Source organism: Cucumis sativus, chromosome 7 (genome assembly GCF_000004075.3).
Source record: "Cucumis sativus cultivar 9930 chromosome 7, Cucumber_9930_V3, whole genome shotgun sequence".
Classification (NCBI taxonomy): domain Eukaryota; kingdom Viridiplantae; phylum Streptophyta; class Magnoliopsida; order Cucurbitales; family Cucurbitaceae; genus Cucumis; species Cucumis sativus.
The window spans coordinates 21,337,752-21,363,305 of NC_026661.2; the positions used below are offsets into that span (position 1 = coordinate 21,337,752).

Consider the following 25,554-nt stretch of genomic DNA (forward strand, 5'->3'; position numbering starts at 1 on the left):
ACAAATCGAAACTGCCGAGAGTGTAAGAGAATTGAGGAATTTCTTTTGAGACACAGAGAGTTTAGAGAGAAAGTCGGAGAACAATGGCGTCGAGTGCAGCGGTGCCCTTTTGGAGAGCGGCGGGGATGACTTACATCACATACTCAAACATTTGTGCCAATCTGGTCAGGAACTGTCTCAAGGAGCCTTACAAGACCGAGGTTCTCAAACGTGAGAAGGTTCATTTTTCCGTTGCCAAGTGGGTGGATGGCAAGCCCCAAAAGCCCAGTATGCTCTCTCTCTCTCTTTTCCTCTTATTTTGATTTTAGATCGAGATCTAGGGTTTCCTAGCTCTTGGTTGATATCCTGTTTTTGTTTCTGATTTGTTTTCAATACATTTACCTGTTATTTATTGGATTTTTTATTTTCTGGGGTTGATTATTATGGTTGATTGTTGGGGATTTAGGGTAAATTTCAGTTCTCTTTGAGCTGATATGAGGATCGCACATTTCTTAGGGATACAATTCGCATCGTGGTTTTCTAGGGTTTCTAGTTTGTTTTCACCTATATGCGTATTTGTTGTGTCAGGCTTAGTAATTCGTCGCTTCCATGTCGTGCAAGTCATTTGTGTGGGTTGGGTATTTGTTCCCTTGAGTCGTAGTGGAGCGTCTCTTTTCTCGATACATTTCATTTTCATTGTTTGTAGGAAGCATTTACTTAGAATTAATGTAGTTCCAAACCTGTTTAGAATTTATTATTCAATTGAATAACTTGATATCTATATGACTTACTTCCTCTGCCAATGGGGTTTAGAATTTTAGCTTGGAGGTCTTTGCGAAAAAAATTTAGGGGTGGTAATTCTTCTTATAAGCATTTTGTAGCGGGTATTGAAAATCTTTAGAACCAATTGATTAGACTATAACATACCAAAACGTATAATGGTCGGCACAAAGGAGCTGTCAGTTATCAGTCTTGAGGGATCAAGGATCGACCATCATATGCCAGTGGCCCAACTCTAGCCAAATTAGAGATTAGACGTATAAAAACTTAATCCCACCCTCATGTGCCAATGGCCCGACCCTGACCAAATTAGATATTGGTTGGCACAAAGAAGCTGTTAGTTATCAGTCTTGAGGGATCAAGGAACAACCGTCATTTGCCAGTGGCCCTTTCCCTGACCAAATTAGAAGACATCAAAAACCTTATTTCGGCCTACTTTGATCAAAGGTTGGCAGCCTCATCATTTCTACTTCTTCTTCTCTTGGGTGAGATTCATTCACGTGTTAGATTATTTTGTTTTTAAGGTATGATGGTTTAATGGCAAATTTTGTCTCAATTCCTAAAGTATAGGTACTATATACTATGTTTCAGTCTTGAGTGTAGAATCCACGATGGTCTTCTAGTATAGGGCACAGACTATTTCTTCTTCAATTTTTTTATATGATTTAGTGTAAACTCTCAAATGTCTGGGATGTACATTTGCATTGTTGCTCGTGAAAGTTTTATATACTCCTTGTCTGTTGATTACAGATGTGTTTGTACGGTAGGTGTTTTTTTATTAATATATGTGTGTATGTGTGTGATAGACATAGGAAAAAGGAAATGTTTGTGGTGGTAAGATAACCACTGTATACAGTGTGAGTGAAGTCAATACTCCACTGTATCCCACCACAAAAATTACTGTCCAATATTTTCACAATGGAGCCGACATGTATTGAGTTGGATGGGTAAACAAAACTCACCCAACGTTTGGGCGCACCAACAATTGAAGAGGTTTTATACCTCGTTATTTGTGTCAATTCCCCTAATTACTCTCTCTTATAATAATTACCAACTCAACTCAACTCCCTAAAAATTACTCCAACTCAATCCCACTAAACAGTTTCTATGCACATTGGACTCCATCCTGCATTTGCAATTTGAAAGGGAACTCTCTTAATTGCACAATTTTGGTTTTTTTATGTTCTTTACCTCTCAATTTTTTTCTAATGGTTTTCACTCACAGCAACAAAAAAAACATACTTTCAGTTTTCAAAACTTGATTTACTTTTTAAAAACATTAGTAAAAGTAGACAATAAAACGGAGAAGCTTAAACTTATGAAAGTGTTTAGATGTCTAAGTTTGCTCGACTTTGTGAACAAAGTCTCTGAAGTTTGAGTATAGTTTAAAAACAAGATGCTGTGTTTAATAAGTTTGAATATTAGGAAATTGGTGGTGATCTATTCGGCACAAAATTAAAAGTTCAGATACCATCTTTCAGTATTTAGTATAAACATATATACCTATATACTGTTGCGTATTTACTGATAACTTTATCTTTTTTACATCAGCTCTTAGGTCGGACACTCCTGAAGCGTGAAGGTGTTAGGAGTTTCCATTTCGAAGGTGCTTCTCTTTTTCTTATCAACATTTGTAGGGTTGAATCACTTTTTGAAATCAAACCTTTCATGGAAATGGATTGATGAATCTCTTGAATTTCCATAGGTTTGCAAAATGTAATAAATCTTGCTATTAAATCAACTATAAAGTTCCTTTTGTTTGATTTTTCCATCGACCTATACTCTGTATCCTGCCACTTTGAGCATTGGATCTCCATAAAATAATTTTTTTAGTCTGTCTTGATGTATTCTTTTTGTGTTCTTATTCAACCACTTCTGTTGGAGGTTGAACCAAAAACACTTTCATTCTTATATTTTAAACCAAAAGCAGTTCCTTATTAGAAAAGCTCCCATTTTTTTAAACACATTTACAATTACAATTACAATTATATGATAGAGATGGAATAATACTCCAATAATTAATTCCCCACAACCTGTTGGGGCGGTTGGCTTTATTCCTTCCCATAAATAATGGGCTTAACTTTTTTATTCATTTATAGCCGATTCATCATCCACTGCCTATGTCGTCGTCTATAAACCATTCTTCAAGTCAACTCCCCCTTAAATTTTCCCTTCAATGCCTAAAATATTAGCTTGCAAATATAACAATCAACCCCAAAGTTTATTATTGTATTGCTCTTGTTTTTAGGAATCAAGAACAACGATTTGTGCTATGTAAATATTTTGTGTCATTTTTTACAATTTTCCTTTGTTATATTTGTAACTCTTTTTCCTTTACTCATGAAAATATTGCTGTATGTTTAGTCTTTTTTTCTCTACTGGATGCAATTACTCTAATATGATATAATTTATTTAATGGGCATTGAGTTAAATCAGTGAATTCATTGTGGTAGGAAGTAAGGAGTTGCTATTCTTCATTTTAAGGAGAATAATAGGCGTTTGAGCTATCTTCCAAAATCTTTTTCCTTTTTTTTTTTTTTACTGTCTTCAAAACTTTCTGATCTGTCCACCCACAGGTATTTGGTGAGTTTGGTATACTTTTATTGGGTAAACTAAATGTATATTTAATCATTTGAATCATGGATGGATTTGGTTACATTTCCAAAAGAATGCTTTTAGTAACAACCTCTTTTCGATTCAATAAGTTCAAATTTCGGATAATTTATATTCCGTATGAATTAAGACGTTGAAATGATAAATTTATCGCTTCATACATTGTCTTATTAAGATTATGTGAAATTTATAGTTTAAGTTGATTAAACTTCAAAATTTTTAAGAAACAATCCGCTTAAGTTCATCACTATGCATTAATTAATTCTCAAAGCTTAAGTTTCCTTAATGGTTTTATAAAAAGCGTGTGAAAATTATGCATTACTTAATTCTCAAAGCGTAAGTTTCCTTAATGGTTTTATAAAAAGCGTGTGAGAATCAAATTGATTCAACTAATTCAATTATAATTTATTGTTTCAACTAATACAATTATAATTTTTTTTTTAATTGGAACGTAGGTGAAAAAATTGATAAACCTGCCAACTTTATTTTTCACAATCTATTTCTTAAGTAAAATGTAATGTTTTTTAAATAAATAATTATAAATTCATGATAGAATGTAAACATATGTATTTAATGGATTGTGAGAGACGATTATCTATATAGTATAAACTATATATGTCTATCACATATAGATAGAAATATATTAAATGTGTCTACAGATATAGATAGAATGTAATATTTCAAAATATTTTGTAATAATTGTAATTATTTTCTAAAATCTTGCAGTTAAAACACTTTATAATATATATATATATATATAATACACACATACGGATGGAATTATCCCTCAAATTTTGATATGAAGGTGAGAGTCTAACGCTACAAGGAGGAGCGTATCCCAATTATCACAACATCCAAGTCAGTCGACTAAGACCCCACCTGACTCGGACACAGAAAATATATGTAGAATCTAGTGTGAACGATTAAGAAAACCGAACCAACCCGGTTCACATCTTTATCTTCATCGCTGCATGCAAGAGCCACATTGTCAAACTGGTTCGGTCGACTTTCGGTTCAATAATAAACCGGAAGAACAGAGGCTAAGAGAGAGAGAGAGAGAGAAAGAGTCGTGCTGTTCTCCTCTGGCTGCTGCCCCCCCTTTCTCCTTCAATCATCCTTCTCATTTCTTCCAATTTCTCTCTTCACTTTCCTTTTTCCCCAATTTCCCTCCCATTTCTCCTTCGATCTTCTTCTTCCAATATCGAAATCCCTTTCCCTCTTTCTCTTGATCTGATTCTGTAGTTGGATCACCTTTCCATGGCCTCCGTCAAGACCGCTCGGTCTAGACCCACCCCTGTCAAGGAAACTGGCGCTAAATTTGAAGAAGGCATCAATTTCTTCAGGTCTGACAAGTTTGATGCCGATTCCTATGTTCAAACTAGATGCTCTCTTAACGAGAAGGTTCGTTCTGTTTGTTTCATTTTACCCATTTTTTTCTTCTTTCGTTTCAAGTTTTTTTTTTTTTTTAAAAAAATGTGTGTGTGTGTGTGTGTGTTTATCCTAATTCAGTTGGTTGAGGGGATTGCATGTCATCACGGTAATCGCTTGTTTGTTTTAACCATTTTTAGGATTTCTGTTGAATTTAGCTTTCCTTCTCTTGACTCTATTGGTTCTGATTTGTTCTCTCTCAGAGGGGTTTTCTTACTAAATTTGATTGAAGGGATTTTCCCATGAAACATCTAAGATGGGAATATCTGAAATCCTGAATTCCTGAAAGATATACTTAGCTTCGAACTATAAATAGCTTCATCATACACGAAAATGAAAGTTCACACCCATCTTGTTATAGTATGACCTTCTTTATAATTTTTCTCCATTCATGTATATCATCATCATCCTGACAGCGGCCATATGTTTGCATAAAATGTTAGGCCGTTCTGTCAACCTCACAGTTATAAAGGATTTTTAAAGGAGAACAATACGTGATTCATATCATATGCTTTGAATCAAATGACATTCCCATCAATTCTAATTTCTAAATACTCCTATTGAATTTTAATGAACAGAATTATATGTTTACGAAGCAAAATCACACAAATTAATTAGAATGGAGATGGAAAAATACACGTTAATCAAAGTTCTTATGGTTTTGCTTTAAAGACACTTGGTTCACAACTATTATTTGGTAGAAAGCATTCTTCATTTCCTCGTGACTGTCAATTATGAAGTTTAATATTGTAACGGAAAGAAAAACTCATATGCTAGACACTACAAAACTAACTTATTAAACATTTCGGATCATGAGGAAATGAGACTACAGAATAAGGGTAGGATTCCAAGGCTGGATCCATTCCAAAAGGAGGAAGGTTGTGAGCGTGGAAGGAAACTATATATAGACTTGGGAAATTTTGATACCTTGTTAGAAACTTTGAAAATTTTATACCCTTTGAGAACTGGAAGTTAGTGCCATGTACCAGCAGGGGACGAAAGACTTTTAACAATACAACTTGCAGTACATAATACATTATGTTCAAAATCCTCGACATTTCAATTCACGATTTGAAAATCTTGATCATATGCCTCTGATCAATTTGTGTGATTTTTTTGTTTCTTCTTATTTTCTAATTTAGATTAGTTTTATTTGGGTTCTCTTCTTGGATAAGGAATGATTAATGAGCTTGTTACCCCCCCTCCTTCCCCACTGTACACCTGCCTCACTAATTTCATGTTTATTATTTATTTTCTATATCATGCCAAATAGACCTTTCACTGTTTAATGAAATCCCTGATGTTAAGCATCTTATGTTTTTGTAGGAAATCAAGCAATTATGCACTTATCTTTGGGATTTGAAGAAAGCTTCTGCTGAGGAGATGCGTAAAAGTGTCTATGCAAATTATGCTGCCTTTATACGGTACGTTATAACTAGGAGCCCATACATTAGATATACATGGACTGTTTTGAAGGTTGAACCAGCCGATCCTTGTGATGGAGGAAGAATTTCCTTTGATTATTGTGGGGGTTAAATTTAAGATGTGAGTTAATTAATTAGCTTGCTTGATCATTTGAAGAAATACAGTGCACTGAAGTGTTGCAAAACAGATGATGTGGCAAAGATTGAACTGTATATTTTGTTAAGGAATAAACTGAGATAAGCTCGCAAAAAGTTTCAGTGCGTACTTTAATGGTCACTTCACTATTAATTTTATTCAGTGCAGTAATAGTTTATATTGATATCATGTGCTATTTGCTGACAGCACATCAAAGGAGATATCAGATTTAGAGGTGGAGCTCTCGTCCATTAGAAACCTTCTGTCTACTCAGGCTGCTTTAATTCATGGTTTAGCTGAAGGGGTTCATGTTGATTCAGTATCTTCCTCTATTTCTGAAAGCACAACTCCAAATGGGTTTTTAGGATCAGGGGATGGCTATTCTTCAGATATTGAGAAGTGGTTAGTGGAGTATCCTGATACTTTGGACGTTCTCTTAGCAGAACGAAGAGTTGATGAGGCCTTGGCAACTCTTGATGAGGGAGACAGGATAGCTACTGAGGCGAAAGAAAAGAAAACCTTAACCCCAGCTGCAATTATATCTCTGCAATCAGCAACCGCTGAACGAAGGCAAAGGTTAGCAGATCAACTTGCTGAGGCTGCTTGTCAGCCTTCTACTCGTGGGGTTGAACTCCGTGCAGCCATATCAGCACTCAAAAAATTAGGGGATGGACAGCGTGCTCATTCTTTGTTACTAAAAGCACATTTCCAAAGATATCAGTACAATATGCAAAGCCTTCGGCCATCCAGCACTTCATATGGAGGAGCCTATACTGCCGCTCTCTCCCAGCTGGTTTTCTCAGCCATTGCTCAAGCTTCTAGTGATTCCTTAGCTATTTTTGGTAGAGAACTTGCTTATTCTTCTGAGCTTGTGATGTGGGCTACAAAGCAGACAGAGGCTTTTGCACTTCTTGTAAAAAGGCACGCTTTAGCTTCATCTGCAGCTGCTGGAGGTCTCAGAGCTGCTGCAGAGTGTGTTCAAATTGCTTTAGGCCATTGTTCATTATTGGAAGGTCGTGGTTTGGCACTTTGTCCTGTGCTTTTAAAACTTTTTAGGCCTAGTGTTGAACAAGCACTAGAAGCTAATTTAAAAAGAATTGAAGAGAGCACGGCGGCCTTGGCTGCTGCTGATGATTGGGTACTAACATATGCTCCTGCAACCACACGGCAATCTGGCCGAACTTCTAGCACTATCTTTAGTAATGCTGCATTCCAACATAAATTGACTAGCAGTGCTCACCGGTTTAATTTTATGGTCCAGGTAAAATTTTCTCGATTGTTCTTTGATGATGCTAATTTGGTGTGTTGGTGGGTGGGTTATTCATGTGTATTATTTCTTTGGTGATTGTTCTGACATTATTTATTATTAATCTATTGTTTTTTTTGGGAAGTAATATATACTTGATAGGGGAGATGTGATGTAAAAATGGAGGTCCCTTTGTAACTAAGTGGACTGAAAGTGAGTAAATCTAAGAATGGATGAGCGCCATACAGATTTTATCTGACTAGTCAGAGGTAGGGGGAGAGAGGGAACTTTGTAATTTTCCTGTTCAATGAGGTCTACTTTTGAACTAAGTGGATTACATCAATAGTCTTGTATGTTGTGTTTTCATGACATCACACGTGTTTTTTTTTTTTTTAGGGGGGTTTGGAAGAAAGTCAGATTAGATATGTTCGATGTAGTGAATGGCATATTGTCTTCGTTGTTCCATTTTTCTTATTGTTCCTGACCCTTTCTTTTTTGGCTTCAAATATTTCCATTGCAGGATTTTTTTGAGGATGTGGGACCTTTACTTAGTATGCAGTTAGGGAGTCAAACTCTGGAGGGATTATTCCAGGTATTTGACTCTTATATCAACATGTTAATCAAAGCATTGCCTGGTATGGAAGAGGAAGCAAATTTTGATGGTGCTGGAAGTAAGATAGTGCGCTTGGCTGAAACAGACGCTCAGCAAATTGCACTCTTGGCAAATGCATCATTGTTAGCCGATGAGCTACTGCCTCGTGCTGCCATGAAACTGTCTCCACCAACTCAAACTGCTTATAAGGACGATCCTCGTCGACGACTTTCAGACAAGCAAAACCGTCACCCAGAGCAAAGGGAGTGGAAGAGGCGGCTAGTTGGCTCTGTGGATAGATTGAAAGATACTTTTTGTCGACAGCATGCCCTTGATTTAATTTTTACAGAGGATGGAGACAGCCATCTCACTGCTGAGATGTACCTAAACATGGGTGGAAATATGGATGATGTTGAATGGTTCCCATCTCTTATATTCCAGGTACTTCGTGTGATCCTTCCTTTGTGTTGGGATTCTTATATAATATGTTAGCTGATTTATTTCTGATTGTGTCACTAATGCATACATGAGCATGAGAAAGCTAGCTTTAACTCTTTTTTTTCTATGTGAAATGAAAATTCCCTTTGCCAAGAATCAACTCTACCTATTAAAAAAGAAGTTTGTTTATTCTGCCAAATAAATTTTAGAAAAACATATGACATTGCAGTCATTGCTTGATTTTTCCATAGGAAGTCTAACCATGTTGTATGATCACAATTCAGGAACTGTTTGTAAAACTGAGCAGAATAGCTAGTATGGCAGCAGATATGTTCGTTGGCAGGGAAAGATTTGCTACGTTACTCTTGATGAGGCTTACAGAAACTGTCATCTTGTGGCTTTCGGGTGACCAAAGTTTTTGGGATGATATTGAGGAAGGCCCAAGGCCTCTTGGCCCTCTTGGTCTTCAGCAGGTGCGACTGTAGTTTCTGCCTGTTCCAGATGACTTTATGTTACATAATCATATGGCATAATGTTTTAAATTTTTTACCAACATTTGACAGCATCAGTATTTAATTTGTAATCTAGAGACTTGAACTGCTTTGTTGTGTTGTCTTGTCAAGGAAAAAAGTGTGATTTGGAGAGCTGATATTACTAATATTGTGCTTATGTTCCAAAATCATGATCATGTTGCATAATGTTGTATCAAGGGTGTATTGTTTGAGCCTTGAGGAGAGAATTCTTGTTTTCTTGGAACTAAGTAGCAAGTTGCATCACAATGTCTCCTTGTTTAGTATACTCTGAAGATATTGACCTATTATCATCTGTGTTAATAAATGGTGGTTCGGTTATTATAAATAAATAACATTATTTGTATGAAGGAAGTCTATGTAAGCTAACCACTACTGACAGTGTGATTTAGAATCTCTTATTGATCACTAGATACATTTTTCCATGTGAATGATCATAACTAATTGTTTCTAATTTGTGCAGTTCTACTTGGATATGAAATTTGTCATGTGTTTTGCTGCCCAAGGTCGATACTTATCTCGGAATCTGCACAGAGTTGTCAATGAGATCATATCAAAAGCAATGGCTGCATTTGCTACAACAGGAATTGATCCAGATAGGTACACCATACACATTATTCTGAACGCTAAAATTTCTATTAAACTTACTTTAAAAAGGTTTCGTATCTTTTTCTAGAAATTTGAGTTTTTTTTTAAGTTTTCATGAGTTTATATGCATGAAAACTTGAGTCCCATTGGCTGTGTTTAAAAGAAAACATGACAACTCACGAAAATTTGAATTTGGTCTGAGTCAATTGAAATGTCAGATAATGAGTCTTTTCACTTAGGGCTTTTGGGGCTAGGGGTGGAATTGAAAATTTTATAGAATTATGAAGTCGGGAGAAATGAGAATCTTGAATTCGCGAGGAGTTAAAAAGACATAAAATTAATAATTTTTAGTAGTGGCCAAAGAAAAACTTCTCTCAACTCACTCTCCCCAGCTCCTCCAATACCCTAAGCAAACACTCCCTAAATGGAGTAATGGTAGAATAACTCCAAAGAGAAACTAGAACCGTGCGGTATCGGACTGGCGATACTGTTGGGAATTCAAGTAGATGTGTGATACATGTAATGAAATCTGCTTTCTTCTGTGATGTATTTGCAATTATGTAAGACTTTTGTTCAGTTCTTCTGATATTCAATCTGTTTCCTATCAGTGTACTTCCGGAAGATGAGTGGTTCAATGATGTTTGTCAAGATGCAATAGAAAGATTGAGTGGAAGGCCAAAGGCTATAAATGGGGACAGGGATCCTAACAGTCCAACGGCTTCGGTTTCAGCACAGTCGATTTCTTCTGTTAGATCTCATGGGAGTTCTTAAGAGTCACAATTTCTCTTTCTTGTAAATTAGACCATCCAAGTTCTTGTAGTGGATTTGGATTTGTGAGCATTTATCTGTCAATTACGTCCATATTCTTTGAATCTTATTCAGTTTCCTGTTTCAGTTTTAGAGGCTTCCCTACATTTGTACTAGATAAATTTGCACAGCGATGGCTTGGCATGAAGTTTTTGACAAGCATCTAGTTTGTAAATGATGGTCGAACGAGTTGTTTTGATATTATATATATGTCCATTCTTTAACAGAAGCAGGATTATTGCCTGTGATTTTGTTCATTTGACTCCTAACGTTGCAAAACTTAACATCTACTTACATGTGTCAATTACTACTCAGTGTTCAAACATGGCAATTACATAAAATAAAAAGTAATTTTATAAAAGGCCAAGGTTTCTTTGCTTTTAAAATGTTTCACTTTTCTTCATTCGGCCTCTCTTACTTCTCTTACTCTTGACGATGTGACTCTTTACGATTTTTTGTTTCTATCTTTGTTTTAATTTTAAAAGATCAAAATGCAAACCTTTTATGGGGTGTTTGGACTATCCGACTACATAAATATAGTCCACTTCATGTTTGCCCTCTGGTTATCATAATTTATTAGAATATTTTTCATTTGTTACTATTTCTCATTCTCTTTCACTATTCCTCACTATCCCTTTCACTATTTCCATCCCCGAGCCATTTTTTATTAACATAATGACACCGAGTCCTTGTTGCAGCCCGGGCTACTGAATCCGCTGCTTTATTTTTGGTACCAACAATTAAGAATTGTTTGCCCCTAGTTGCTGCATCAAAAACTAAATCACAAGCTTCTGATAAAAAACGAGCAGTTCTAGTAAGATTATAAATATTTTTCATTTGTTACTATTTCTCATTCTCTTTCACTATTCCTCACTAGCCCTTTCACTATTTCTAACTTTCCCAAACTGTAATCATTCAGACACGACTATAATAACCCACAAACTGACAAATTACAATAACCAACTTCACGTCCCAAACGCCCCTTAGTGATTATTTACAACTTTTTGTATTTATTATATTTTTCAAAGATCAAAAGGATGGTTTTTCTTACGTTAAAAGATTAAAATGAAAATGAATCTAAGTGTAATAACCAAAATAAATATTTTAAAATTACAAAAAATCAAAATAAATCAAAACCAAAACTACAATGTCATATTTCAAAGGAATAATAATAAAATAAATAAACAAATGATATTTGAATAAAACTTATCTATTTCAATTTCAAACTTTCTTCCAAACGTTGCAATCCCATGGAAAAGACTACTAATATTTGAACATCGACTCCCCTATCTCAATTTAAAACACTTTTAACATGTACAATTGAGCACTTTCAATATTGTGCAAATCACTTTCCCTCTTCTTAATCGCATTTTAAATGTGCAAGTTTTCCCTCTTCCACTATCAATTAGCTTTTCTCCCTCGTATTCATCACACTAGCTTCCCATTTTCAATAACAAAAGCCATCGAACGAATCACACCTATTTTCATTTCATCTTTCCATAGATAAGTCCGTTAACTTCATAAAGGAACTCTTAATTATGTGTAGGAGGAGATTGGAACGACGAAACAGTTCTAAAACACTAACAAGGTAGAAGTTTAAAAATATGACAACTCCATGAAAGCACTACAAAGCCATCCTGATTGAGAATAAGTTAATATCTTGATCAAACAAATCACTTCTACCAATCCCACCACTATGATGCCCACCATAGCCAAGCCAACATGCACACTCAAGTTTTGTAGCGAGTTGGATACATCCAGCAAACTCGCCAATGACGAGTAGATGGCTCGAACTGGTTCTTTGAATCATAGTCCTGTGGCCTGTATAATTTTGTGCTGTTGTTGCTTCAGTTCAAGTAATTATGTTTTTGGGGGAGGGGGGGATTAAACGCTTCTCCACTTCCGCCCTTAATCAATGTTCAATTCACCTCCATGCATTTGAAGCCTTCCTGAATGCTGGGAAAAGAAACTTCAGATAGCACCTGAAACTGGACCTCAAATGGATAGTAGCCTGGTCAATTCATACTTCAATCCTGTATGTAAATGCCACTATGTATTTCCATGCTTAAGAAATGGTCTTGGATCCGTTTGGATTGACTTTCTAAGTGGACAAAAAATATATTTTAAGCACTTGGAAAGTTAATCCAAACAAGCCCTCAATGCGAATACTTCACCATGAATTGATTGCTGGCCAAGTATGATGTGGTCGTGATGATTATGGGAATGTTAATGGAAAAATAAAGTAATGGCGTGATGAATTGTTTGGTGGCCTACTTGCCCTACATTCCTACTAGAGTGACACCATGATATGGGAACTCCTGAATTGAAATTGCGCCAGGTGAGATGAAGTGACTGAACTTTTATATGTGAATGCTCTAAATAAACGAGGAAATCCATTTAAATAAATAGCTACTTACTCATACACAAACAATATAGATAGAATAGGACTAATGCACAGCACACATCCTACAAATGATAATAATATCTGAGGCCCTACTATGTAATCCAGCTACTTAAATTTTTCTCAGGTACTGAAAAATAAATGCATGTAACAAATAAGTGCTACAGTAGCATGCTTCCAAATGGAATGTTTGTGACACCAAAATGAGCAATTCATTCATTCCCATGGAGATGAAAATGCTGATGACTTGATATGAAATGGATCATGGATGCATGCAACTGCTGCAAGATGCATCTTATCATCTAGTGCTTGAATTTGTTGGAGCAAAAAGAACAGAGTACATCCCCTTCATGCTATTGGTATGCCATAGCTTGTGGAGTTCCGTTCACGCCAGGAGCAGAAACAGGGTAGGCAGCATCCTTCCGTTTCCCAAACGGGTTCTTTGAAAATGTATTCATGAGTCAAGAGAAGAAACGTGTATGCAAAATCATGAAAAGAACAATAAATGAAAAAGTTCAAGAAATCACATTTACGCATATGTTTGCAAAACCTATATCACATACGTTGACAAACATCAACAGGAATTGTTATAATATGAGTAGTTGATTGGTTATAATGCACACATCGCATTCAGCAAAGAACAAACAATACACTTGCAGATCTAGAATTTTCTAAGATAAGATTTAAGGCATTACACCTATATGTAGCACAATTCAACCATTTAATTAGAATATTAGATAAATCATTCACTCCAACACATAGATTGTCAGGCAACAACTTCCAATTTTCAAGTACCAGTAGAATAGGTAATATCGTTCTGCGGCTAACATAAAAAAAACAATTTGATAAAAAAAAGGATATTGTATTCTCATGCCCACAGAGCCGGAACTAGGGATAACAGCACCCTGCAAACTATGATGCACATTGGTGGCGTTATTCACGTCCTAAATAGGTGAAGCAGATAACCAAATTAGAAAGCGAAAAAAAATAATATGCTGATAATCAATAGCCTGAACATGATTAGTGAAGATTAAAGAATCAACAGTCAACTAAAACCTACTTACTTCAAACTCAATGAAGCAGACCGTGTGCCTTTCCTGCCTCAGAATCTTCATTTGCTTAAATCCAGGTTGTCTGTGTTATATGTCATGAACAAGTGATCCAAAAGATTCAGTTGGTTTAGCGTGATTTATAAACATGATTAAACAATTGAAAATTGTGCAAAGATGAGACTTGCATACACGCTAAAAAGACCTCTGAGTTCCTCCTCATTTACATTTTCCCCTAGATTGCCAATAAACAGGGTGTTGCAAGGAGGATTATCTTTAGTGTTCTGTAGGAAACATGAGAAAAATGAGATACATAAATATTCCAATACTTGAAAAAACCTGTGTAATATAATCTTTTTCTTTTCACAGTGAAATGGATAAGACAAAGCACTTCATGACGTCTTCATCAGTTCATCGTAACTTTAATAGTTAGCTGTACTAAAGCCTCCTATTCCAGTGATAGTAGTTGGAAGTGACGATATCAAAGTTCAGTGTCAGACTGGAGCATCAACGTGCTAATGAAACAATATGGATCGTGATCAAATGTTGATGAAAAAGAAGATATGGCAGGAGAATACACACAACAGACGAAGTGAAACTCCAACAACAATCATAATTATGTGCCATAGACTTAAAGGATTACCTGAACAGGCACATAGCTGCTAGGTGCTGGTACAGGAGCAGGAGCAGGCATAGGTACAGGAGGAACGGGGTAACCTCCATAAGGATCATATGGAGGAGGTGGTGGAGCCATATACCTAGATAACCACAGAACCATAAGGAACTTGACCAACAAAATCAAACGCCATTTGGTGTGGGATGGGGGACACATAAAACAACCATAAAATGTCTACCAACATGAGCAAATTGAGCTATTAACAAGTCCAACTCCTTTTCTATAGCCATAAAACACCATACAGATAATTGGAGATAGACTAACTTTGAAGAGAAACCACTTTCTGGCTTTCAGATAGAGAAGGCTCACCCATGAGGCCCCCAAATAGGGGGTGGAGGGGCATGAAAAGGTGATGGACTTGAATATCCAGTGTGGGCATAGTCACCACCTGTTCTCAATCGCTTACTTTGGTCGTAAACACTCGCATCAGCAACAATGCCTACAAGTAGAACAAAGATTAGCAAATCAGGCAGGAGCAATCTTTTGCTTCTTCCTTTTTCAGAACGAAAAAAGAGCAGCAAAGTGTTTAAAGCTTGAAAATGTTACACCCAAAAAAAAAAAAAAAAAAAAAAAAAAAAAAACTGAAGGTATATTGATGTGTCACTATTAAAAGACATCACAAGAAAGCCTCATAGTGAATAAGCAAAGATGGAAACTCGTCGTTGATAGAAGAAAAAGCGTAGTTATATATATCTATATAGTGCCAGGGTAACTTGAATTGCGGAAGCATGCATTACAAGTCAAGATCAACAGGAAAGTAAATACAATAAACCAAAATAAAAAACAAACGTAATGCGTGATAATCCTACAATCAGAGCTAAGAATAAACTTAATGAAACCCAACAAGAATCACAAAAGTTACTAACTCACCTCGTTTAACAAATAGATTTTTCTTGGCCATCTCAGTATGCAACACTGACTTAGACTCCGCATCAAAAACCATATCCTGAACCACAGATCAAAGAAACCGAAACTTCAAAATTGAGAATTCAATAATTCATTAAACAGAACAGCGGGGCAAAGACATGAACCTGGAGGGCATCTTTCGCAGCAATAGCAAACTGGGCATTGGAGAAGAGCGCAAAGCCCATAGGCTTTTCACCTTTGAAATTCACTTGTGAAGCCTCGTAACCAGGTAACCATCTGAGAAGATTCTGTAGCTCTCTCTCTTTTACATCTTCAGGAAGCCCTGTTATAAATATAGTTCGAACCTAATACAACACAACACCAAAAAATAAAGACAATTGATTGAGCAAAATAATCAGCCCAACTCACTGAAAATTGAAGAAACACAAGACAACCCAAATTAAGCTCAGCAACTATGTAAGACCTCTACGGAAAAAAGAGAGTCAGTACCTCATCAGAGGCATGGCGGCCGGGGTTGTCGACGAGGATCTGAGGTGGATGGGGGTGGGGAATAGGAGGGGGAGCAGCGGCAGCGGCTTGTGGAGGAGGAGGAGGAGGGGCGGCGGCGGCGGCAGGCCATTGCTGGTGGTACGGGTGGATTCCAGTACCGGCCATGCGTAAAAAGGAGTGAAAAGGAGGAGGAGGAAGCAAGAATGGAGTATTGAAACAACCAAATTAGTGGGTTTCAATTCAACTTCTTCTTGTTCTTCGTATTGACAATAATGGTGAATTTCTTGGAGTTCTTGAGTGTGCTGCGATACGGATTTGGAAGTTCCCGGCGGAAAACCTAAGAAGAGGATAAAAAACGCCGCCCTGCGCGCCAAAGCATTGTGAGTTGTCCTCCGCCGTTGGGCCTTATATTAAAACACTATGGTCCAACTACTGCCCGCCAGCACAACCAATTTTCTTTCCAATCAACCATTTACAATATTCGCATGGTATGAATCGTTTCATAAGCAAAATTTATACGTATCTATTGACGTATGCTAGTATTAGTAGTTTATCAATAATAGCGTAGGAGAAGTTTATTATCAATCGAAATGGCTTATAAATTTTTGTTATATATAATTATTTAAAAATGTTATTGCATGTTATTATTATCTTAAAATAATTACTTTTATTAAAATCGAATCTTTAACGTAATTGATTTATCAATTACTTTTATTAAAATCGAATCTTTAACGTAATTGATTTATCAATTACTTTTATTAAAATCGAATCTTTAACGTAATTGATTTATCAACTAAATTGTAAGTGTATGAAATTCAACACAATTTTAAAGTAGTTAAAGTGGATAAAGGGTTAATTTTCATCTTAAATGTTTATGGTATAATTGTTTTATTAGAAAATATAATGTATTTGACTAAGTGTTTTGTATACCAAGCCTAAATGTATATCAATATTATAAAATATAGAAATTGAAATAAAATAAACGAAAGATAATAACATATCTAAATATATTATTAATATCAACTAAATTAAAATTGAGGAGAAAGTGTAAAAAATAGCAAAATGTGTAAAATATTTGCTCTCTATAGCAAAAGCAATTATAATGAATTTTTGTTATGCTATATTTACCAAATCTATATTAAACCATATTTTAACTACTTTTTGTACTAAGAAAAGTACCATTTTTGTCTTCCTATCTTTTTATTTGTTATCGGATTTCAAAAACACACTCTAGCGAAATTTTGAAGATCAATTTATTATTTATAATACAATTATGACATATAGACTACAACCCGTGGGATTACACATGTTTTTTAAGAAATCATTATTACCTTTAAAAGAAGTCAAATCATTACATTACATGTCAATTAATTAGCAAGAAGAAAAAGAAAATAATCAACAATAAATGTCCATTCAACTACATAAAATCAACTCCAAAGTGAAAAGAAAGGTCCAATTATTGGTAAAAAGGCAATCAATGTTCGTTTAAGAAACTATTTTGCTTTTAAAATAAAACTTACGAAGACTATTTCGATTTTCTTATTTGTTCATTTGTTATATACATTCTACGAGTAGTTTAAAAAACAAGTAAAATATTGAAAACTAGAAAAATATACTTTTAGAAAAATCGTTTTTTGTTTTTTAAATTTGATCAGAGAAGATTGGAATAGAAAACTGATGTAATTAAAAACAAAAAACAAAAAGTTGCCCAACAAAGTAAAGAAACAGAACAAAAAATCACAAAACAGAAGATTTATAGAAGAATATATGGTAAGAAAATATCATCCCCGTGAGGAAAAAAGAAGAAAGAAAGAAAGAATTAGACTATTAGAGCATACACTAATATACTACACGATGCGTCGTAACAGCAGAGCGTTGGTTGATAATTTGCAAACCGACATGTCGTCCAAGCATCATAACCGTAGCTTGAGGATTAGTACCTGGCGAAACCCCAAAAATCGAGCCATCCACAACTCTCAGCGCCTCCATTCCAATAACCCGATAATTAGAATCCACCACTTTCCCCGCCACACATCCGCCATGGTAGTGCCATATCGTGCTCACACTCTGCCGGCAGAATTCCCTCAACACCAACCCATCTTCATCTTCTTTCTCCGGATAAGCCGGCCCCACGTACCGGAATTCCTTCCTCCCGAACCAATCCCTGAATTTGAACCCCTCCATCGCCTGGCTCCGTAGAATCTCTCCAATCTTCCTTGTCCCGTTCACACACCTCTCCAGGTCCACCGCGTTTCCGAAGTAATTGAATCGCACCACCGGATTCACCCTTACGTCCGTCGACGCCAGCCGCATCGAGCCGGAGGCAACCGGTCCGGTTATTTTTTCCATTAGTGTCGCCACCGTCAGATACACCGGCGGCGATGGTGTTCTGATGAAAAATGACCTCGGCGGCGAGGTGAACGGGATGACGTTTGATGCTGCTTCAAGGTATGTTCCTGATTCTGTAATTCCGGCTACTTGAATTAGAGACTGCTCCAATGGCATCGGCGCTAAAATGGAAATTCCGTTTCTAGGGTTGTCGTAGAGGTAATGGCCGACGTAGGGTAAATGATGAGCTACTGGAATGCCCCAAGATGAGAGATATGGACGCGATCCGATTCCACTGAGTAACAGTAATTGCGGACTTCCGATTGCGCCTGCTGATAAGAATACTTCTCCACGTGCGTGTAGCATAGCGTGATGATACGTGCCGATTTGGTCACGATAAAGAACACCGATTGCTTTTGGTCTTCGTTTGACTGTGGAAGCTAACAGAATTCTCTCAACGTTGGCGTAGATGGCGACTTTGATGTTGAACGGCGTCGCGTGAGAGAGAAGATCGGCGGCGCTATGACGTCGGCCTAACTCGTCGAATGTAGAGCCCCCGATTTTGGTTCCCATTACATGGTCTAAACTGAAGCCGTTGTACGGAATTATTCCAGCTTCGACCATTCCGTCGCGAACGGCGGATTGCCAGTTCTTGAGATTTGGTTTGAACACGATTTCCTTTTCAACCCATTCGTAGGATTGATTGACGATGGCGAGGTCCCATTTGAGTTGTGAGTTTTTGAAGAAGGCTTGATCAGCTCGGCTGTAGAAGCCAGCGTTAATGGCACTACTGCCACCGAGGATGCGTCCTCTGGCATTGGGAACTCCTTCTTCTGAGGTGAATGCTTGCACGGGGGAGTTACGTGAGTGGACGTCGTCCATAAGAGTCGTCAAGAATCCTTCCTGAGACATCAGATTGGAGTTTCCATGAGGAACGCCGCCGCGTTCAAGAACAAGAACTCGGAATTTGCTTGATAATGTGGCAGCGAGTGGACAACCGGCCGTTCCGCCGCCGACGATTATGTAGTCGTAGTAATCTACTTCGGGAAATTCCGTCGCATTGGACACAAATTTCAGGTAATCGGGATCTGGTTTCACGTAAATTTCAGATTATTAATTCATTATATTCAATAATTTTTTTAAAAAAAAATTGTTTAAACTATACCTTGTTGAGAGGAGTTTGGAAGAGCGGATGAAGCGGAAAAGATGAGCAAGAACGTGAGGATTTGAGAGTGGAAGGAAATGCGAGACTCCATTGATGGAGAGAGGAGAGCTTGTGAGTGTTTCTTGGAAGAAGGAAACAGAGGCATTTTCTTGGATTCTTGAGAGTGGTAATATGATGATCAAGAATGGTTGTTGGTTGTTGGGGATTCAGTTGAAAATTGTTTCATATTCTCAAGAGAGATTATGCCCAATTATGAACCAATAAGAAAGCCTTTGTTGTTGTTAAATGAGAGATTTTTTTACCTCTTTTTCCATTTGGTATATATATCAACTTGATCGAAGCAGCTTTTTTATATCATTTATTACTCAATGGAATTGGAATAATTTTCATCTTTTTTTTCTTTTTCTTCTTTTTTCAATTCAATTTTTAAAAAATTAAACCAAGTCTATATCAATTTCTTACAATGTTATTTAAAAGTAAGTTAGAATACTTTTAATAGGTAAACCATATTATTGGCTATGATATTAACCTATAGGTATAATATGCCTATTTATCCATTGTAATGATCTGGCATGATAGGATGACGCCATGTGGCAACACATTTTTTGTTTTTATTTCATCTCTTTCAATTTTAATTATATTCTAATGGCTTCAACTTCTGTCTCCAAAACTCCTAATACTCGGTCTCCATTTTTTATGCTTGTGTTTTTATTATGTATAGATTTAATAGGTCGTAGACAAAAATACCCTAGTGGTAGCTATATAAAGCATTGGAGGGCTTAGTGTTAACTCAAACAACACATGAAATCCGGCTAGTGGTAGCCCAACTGACCCACATGAAGGGTCTAATTGTAGTGTAGAGGACTTATGAAAAGCTTATAGATTACTTGTAAAACTCGTGAATGAGTTAAGTGGTAGCTTGTATAACCTATAAAGAGTTTAAATGTAGCTTAAATGTCCCATAAAGGAGTAAGTGATAGTTGAGATGACTCGCGAGAGACCTTAAAGGTAGCTTAGGAGGATCTTAGAGACATATATTGAAGGATCTTAAAGTAATTGAGTTTTTTACTTGTCCATATTCTCAACAGACGATTCGTAAATAACCAAACGAGTAGTTTAACGAGTAATACACTAAAGAGTTAATAACAAGCTCGAGCAATCATGATGATGTAATTGTCCAGTGAATAATGGCTCATGTAAATATAAGAGGCTAAGTTATGAGTCCATGCTTAGTTTTGCATTGTTGCTGGCCCATATAAACTACCAAAGGTACACCCTCAATCCCCTACTACTATGGACTATCCAATTACTCACAAACTCGACATTGTCTTGAGTGTCATCGTGTGTGTTATTTGATCCATACTAGTGTTTATTATCAATCGCATAATCTTCTACTACTATCTATTATCAAATTACTTATGAATATTTTCAAATATAACAAAATATCACCGTTTATTTGCAAGATAGATCAATAGTAGTCTCTATCTATCGCAGTAGACTTTGATATTTGCTACATTTGTAAATGTTTTTAACAATTTTGTTATTTTCACTTAATTTTGTTTTAAAAAATCTCAAAATTGGAAGTAACTATATTTGAGGAAAATTATCTAAATTTAATAATAATAGAAATCTAGATGGTATTTGGTAGTACATGATGAGATGGGATTTGGTGCTAATACAATGTAAACTAAGTTAACTTAGGTTAAAATTCATTTCATTCCTATAATTTTTTATCAAAACTCTTTTTTCACTATTAATTTTTTACGCTTTACGATTTCTATCTCAGTTATATTCCAACTTTTGGAATAACTCTTAAAATATTTCGTTTGGTTTTTATAGTTTTCAATAAACTCTTTTTTTATTATTAATTTTTCACATTTTACGATTTCATTTAAATTATTCATATTTTTCATTTCAATTACATTCTAACTTTTGGAACAACTCCTAAAATCATTTTTGTCCACATCGAGGAGAATGAATTGTATGGGAAAAGAAGGGTGAGGGACAAAGGTGGAGTAAAAAGGTATCAAAACAAAGAAGTAAAGTGAGGGTGCACGTGCACAAGAAAAGCCCAAGTACGCCTAACCTTGCCGTAGCTTCCTCCGTACAATCAACAAACTCAACTCTTCTCTTTCTTTTTAGTAGTCAATTTTATTTTATTTAGTTTTCTTATTCACTACGCCATTTGCTATTTTTATACTATTTTGAAACTATACACATTTACACACAACAATTCCTAATGAATTATATGGGTTAATTATCAAAATTACATTTATCAAATTATAAGTTGTTTTCCATCATATACCTTCAAAAGTTATTATTATTTTTAAAAAATTTAACTATTTAAATATTATTGTCGTTTTGTTAAAAAAGTAAAAAGTTAATTAAGAAGTTAGGGGTAGTGAAAAGAAATAAAATCGGTGAACGAAATAATACCAAATTGTAGTGTGAGGTAATTGAAATGAAAAATAAATTCTATTATGGTACGATACTTTAATCTATTATTATATTAACCGAGTTTAAATACTATTTTGATATCCATACTTTCCTTTATTACTTTTAAGTACAATGTACTTTTTTTCTAATTTAAAAAACAACAATTTTATATATTTCACCATTTATTTTTTTATTTTCTTTTAATTTTTAAGATCATAAAAACGTTTATTATATGGTTGTATTTCAAAATAATAATCGAGCATATTGTCTTGTGTTTAAACTAGGATGATTAGAGCAATATAAAGGTAAAGAACAAGAGGGCCATCACTTGTTTTGAAAAAAAGATAAATATAAATACCAAAATACACATTTAAAAATATACTAACTAAAATAGACAAAATTTGAATTACATAAATCATTTATTAAAAAAAACATATTCTAGCATAATATTAAATCGGGTTTTTTTTCAAAAATATAAAAAATTAACAAACTATTTACACTCCAAAAAAAACAAAACTACTCAACTACACAGAAGACAAAATTAATTACATTTGATTTGATTTTCAAGTATTATTTTACTTTTTACGATTTATTTTTAGAGACATTTTTAAAAATAAAAAAATAAATTAAAATATGTATAAGTTAGCAATTTTTTTTATTCTATCACGGTCTATCAATGTTGCTGATAAAAGTATATTAGCGTCTATCTTTATCTATTATTGATATAATCTAAAATACTATCATGTATCGTAAATATTTTGTTAAATTTATTATTTTTTACAATTTTCTTTGTTTTTATTGGATGTTGGGACTTAGCACACAACATTTTGAACTCATCACCCAAGCAAGTCCTTGGATTTAGGGCAAACTATATAAAATTGATTGTAATTAACAATAAATTAACCAGAATGAAACTTATTAATTATCAGATCTAAAGGGCACCTTCCATGCAACTGTGTTATGTAATTAATGAACTGTTCAATATTTATGAACTAACATATTATATATATATATATATAAAGTGTAAATGACAGTTATTGTAGGAATGGTTTTAATTTGTTTTAATACAACTGTCAACTCACATGTTGTAGTTGTATAAAGTAACCTTATGCTATAACATGTCACTAATTAAACTCCTAAACAATACAATTGATTATTTCATAAATCTCCAACAATAATATTATAATTCTCAACTATATGGCATGTCAAATTCTCTTGTCTACTCTTGCTTAAGCAGATAACGTGTTTAGTTTATTTTGTGAACAAAAAAAATGATTTCCTTTTAATATAATAAAGATCAATATACGTATAAGTACCTTTACTTTAATTTCGTTAGAAATATTTTTGGTGGAACATTTTTAAATATAGTAAAATAAAAGGGGATTCTTAAAAAAATTCAAAATATCAAAACTATTTATAAAATATAGAAAATTCATCGATAACTAATTTAAAAATTTTGGTATATTTTGTAAATAGTTTTTTTTTGTTATTCATAACAATTTTCCTAAAATAAATTAAAATATTTATAAAATGTGACAAAACTTTTATCACCAAATGACATTGTTGACATTATATTATATATATAATTGTAATTGATAGACATAGATTAAAATTAGTGTCCGTTAGTGTTTACCATTCATTTTTGTTATTTTGTGATTATTTTCAACAATTTTATCATTTACAATCGTTTTTCATTATTTTATTGGGGGCTTCTCGTGCTAACAAAAATGGTTGGAATATAATATATAATTAATTGCATTTACTTTTAAAAATTATGTTTAAATACTATTTTATAGTTACTAAAATAATTTAAAATTTATTATATATTTTATTTCGCAAAGTCCTTCACTTTTCATGTTCCATCAGTTATTAACAAATATTTGCAATATGATCTATTAGTTATAAACTTTGTTGGTAGTGTTAGGCTGTAGACTATTACTAAAATATTGCTAATGTTTGAATCTAACTTTTATATAATTTTTTTTAATGTTCCAACTCAATGTGTTTCCTTCTACTATTATCATTAACTATTCAAAATTCATAAGCAACAAACATTTTTTTCTTCTAATTTTTGCTTTAACAATTTAGAATTCAACAACTTGAACTATGCAACTAAACTAACTTTTGAAACACTCTAGATTTCAATATCATATCTATCTTAAACGTTCATCGATCGAATCAAAACAAACTTAAAACTCTTGACCGCTATTAAATTCGTATATCTCAACACTCTAGAATTACAGAGATTCAATCTTCCACCCATATTGAAAAAGAGAAACGAACAAACAAAAGATAACGACATACACATATATAAACTTCATTTATTATTGTTATTATTATTATTACTTCAACAAGAAGAAAGTGGATAAGCTGTTTAATACACAACACATATGTATAAACTCACAGCAATACTCTTTGGTGTATACTTGCAAAATTACAGGTTAGAAAGAGAAATAAAAAAAAAAACCCACTTATAGTCATAGATTAGATAATCCTAATTAACATAAACTAATTAGAAAAAAGTGCCTGAGAAAGATTAGGGGTTGAGTTGGGTTGGGGCAGGTTCTTCAAAGTGGAAGGCCAAGGCAGAGAGCCATTGGGGGCTTTGGTGAAAAAGGCAAATACATACAAACCGCAGCTTTTAAAGTCCAATCCTCTAGTTCGGAAACCCAATATCAAATTGGGTTAAAAAAAGGGCAGCAGCACCCAGAAAAGAGGATTGAAAAATGGTATGATACAGCCACAGATGATGGTATTCACTCATATTGTAACCAAAGCCTAAGCTCCCAGAAAAAAAAAAGAGGCAACTTTATATATAAACTATATATATATAAAACTTGCAGCTATTGATCATCAATCGTCTCCTTGGATGTACCAACAAAGAAGCATGGTGGCGCAACGCCGCAAGATGTAGATGCGGGCGCGTTGTTCTTTCACTAACGACGCGCACCGCCGTGAGAAACCGCCGTGTCGGCGCCCTTTTGACGATCTGATCTTGATCCCGGCCGATTCCACCATTTTTTTTTTGCTTTAAAAAAGAATGAAAGTTGATTTAATTTAATTTGGCTTTGTGTTATTTCCCAAGCTGCAAAAAGCAGGGTTGAGGGATATAATTAAGCAGCTCTGAAGGTTAGAATATGAACCCCTCCATGTATTTATACCCACAGCTAGCTCTCTAATTATTAATTGCTTGGGAAGATAAACATATATAAGGTCTTTTAATTAGTGCACTTGTTTTTATTTTTTATTTTTTTACATCTTAGAATGGTAAGTTTTTTTTAATAAGGAGCGGAGACAAGTATTATCTAGTCTGCAATAACCACCTCATACCGTAACTAAATATTTATTTAAAAGCCTTCAAGTTAATTACATAAAACATTATTTCAAAACTTTTAATTTGTTTGACATTCATTTTTCTTTATTTGTTACATAGTTTACTATTTCTTTATCGAACTAAAATAGACACATATTATACTAACTCAAACTAAAACAATCTACACTCAGAATACAAACTATTATAATCAAAACTATAATAGCTCACTTCTTGCCTCAAACATTTCATAACTGCTATCTATGTAGTGT

The 25,554-nt window shown here is 34.6% G+C and overlaps 4 protein-coding genes across 4 annotated transcripts; 2 read left to right on the plus strand and 2 right to left on the minus strand.

Annotated features, from left to right (window-relative positions):
• On the plus strand, window positions 1-2,602 carry LOC101214317 (ATP synthase subunit epsilon, mitochondrial). Its single transcript, XM_004141694.3, has 2 exons — window positions 1-267; window positions 2,311-2,602. The coding sequence occupies exons 1-2, from the start codon at window positions 84-86 to the stop codon at window positions 2,337-2,339; spliced, it is 213 nt and encodes a 70-aa protein (XP_004141742.1). The 5' UTR covers window positions 1-83; the 3' UTR covers window positions 2,340-2,602.
• Window positions 2,603-4,334: 1,732 nt separating this feature from the next.
• LOC101213590 (exocyst complex component EXO84B) lies at window positions 4,335-10,818 on the plus strand. Its single transcript, XM_004141691.3, has 7 exons — window positions 4,335-4,773; window positions 6,127-6,224; window positions 6,568-7,621; window positions 8,127-8,639; window positions 8,921-9,109; window positions 9,630-9,766; window positions 10,363-10,818. Exons 1-7 carry the CDS (start codon window positions 4,630-4,632, stop codon window positions 10,523-10,525), a joined length of 2,298 nt encoding a protein of 765 aa, XP_004141739.1. The 5' UTR covers window positions 4,335-4,629; the 3' UTR covers window positions 10,526-10,818.
• A 1,208-nt stretch (window positions 10,819-12,026) lies between these two features.
• Window positions 12,027-16,491, minus strand: LOC101213352 (RNA-binding protein with multiple splicing 2). Its single transcript, XM_004141690.3, has 9 exons — window positions 16,044-16,491; window positions 15,719-15,898; window positions 15,558-15,633; window positions 14,997-15,126; window positions 14,655-14,769; window positions 14,204-14,295; window positions 14,027-14,096; window positions 13,824-13,906; window positions 12,027-13,412 (listed from the first exon to the last, which is right to left on the minus strand). The coding sequence occupies exons 1-9, from the start codon at window positions 16,206-16,208 to the stop codon at window positions 13,316-13,318; spliced, it is 1,008 nt and encodes a 335-aa protein (XP_004141738.1). The 5' UTR covers window positions 16,209-16,491; the 3' UTR covers window positions 12,027-13,315.
• A 1,287-nt stretch (window positions 16,492-17,778) lies between these two features.
• LOC101214723 ((R)-mandelonitrile lyase-like) lies at window positions 17,779-19,481 on the minus strand (the record flags this gene model as incomplete). Its single annotated transcript, XM_011661499.2, has 1 exon — window positions 17,779-19,481. A coding segment is annotated over one exon (1,599 nt), but the record flags the coding sequence as incomplete, so codon positions are not given.
• Between the last annotated feature and the right edge of the window lie 6,073 nt (window positions 19,482-25,554).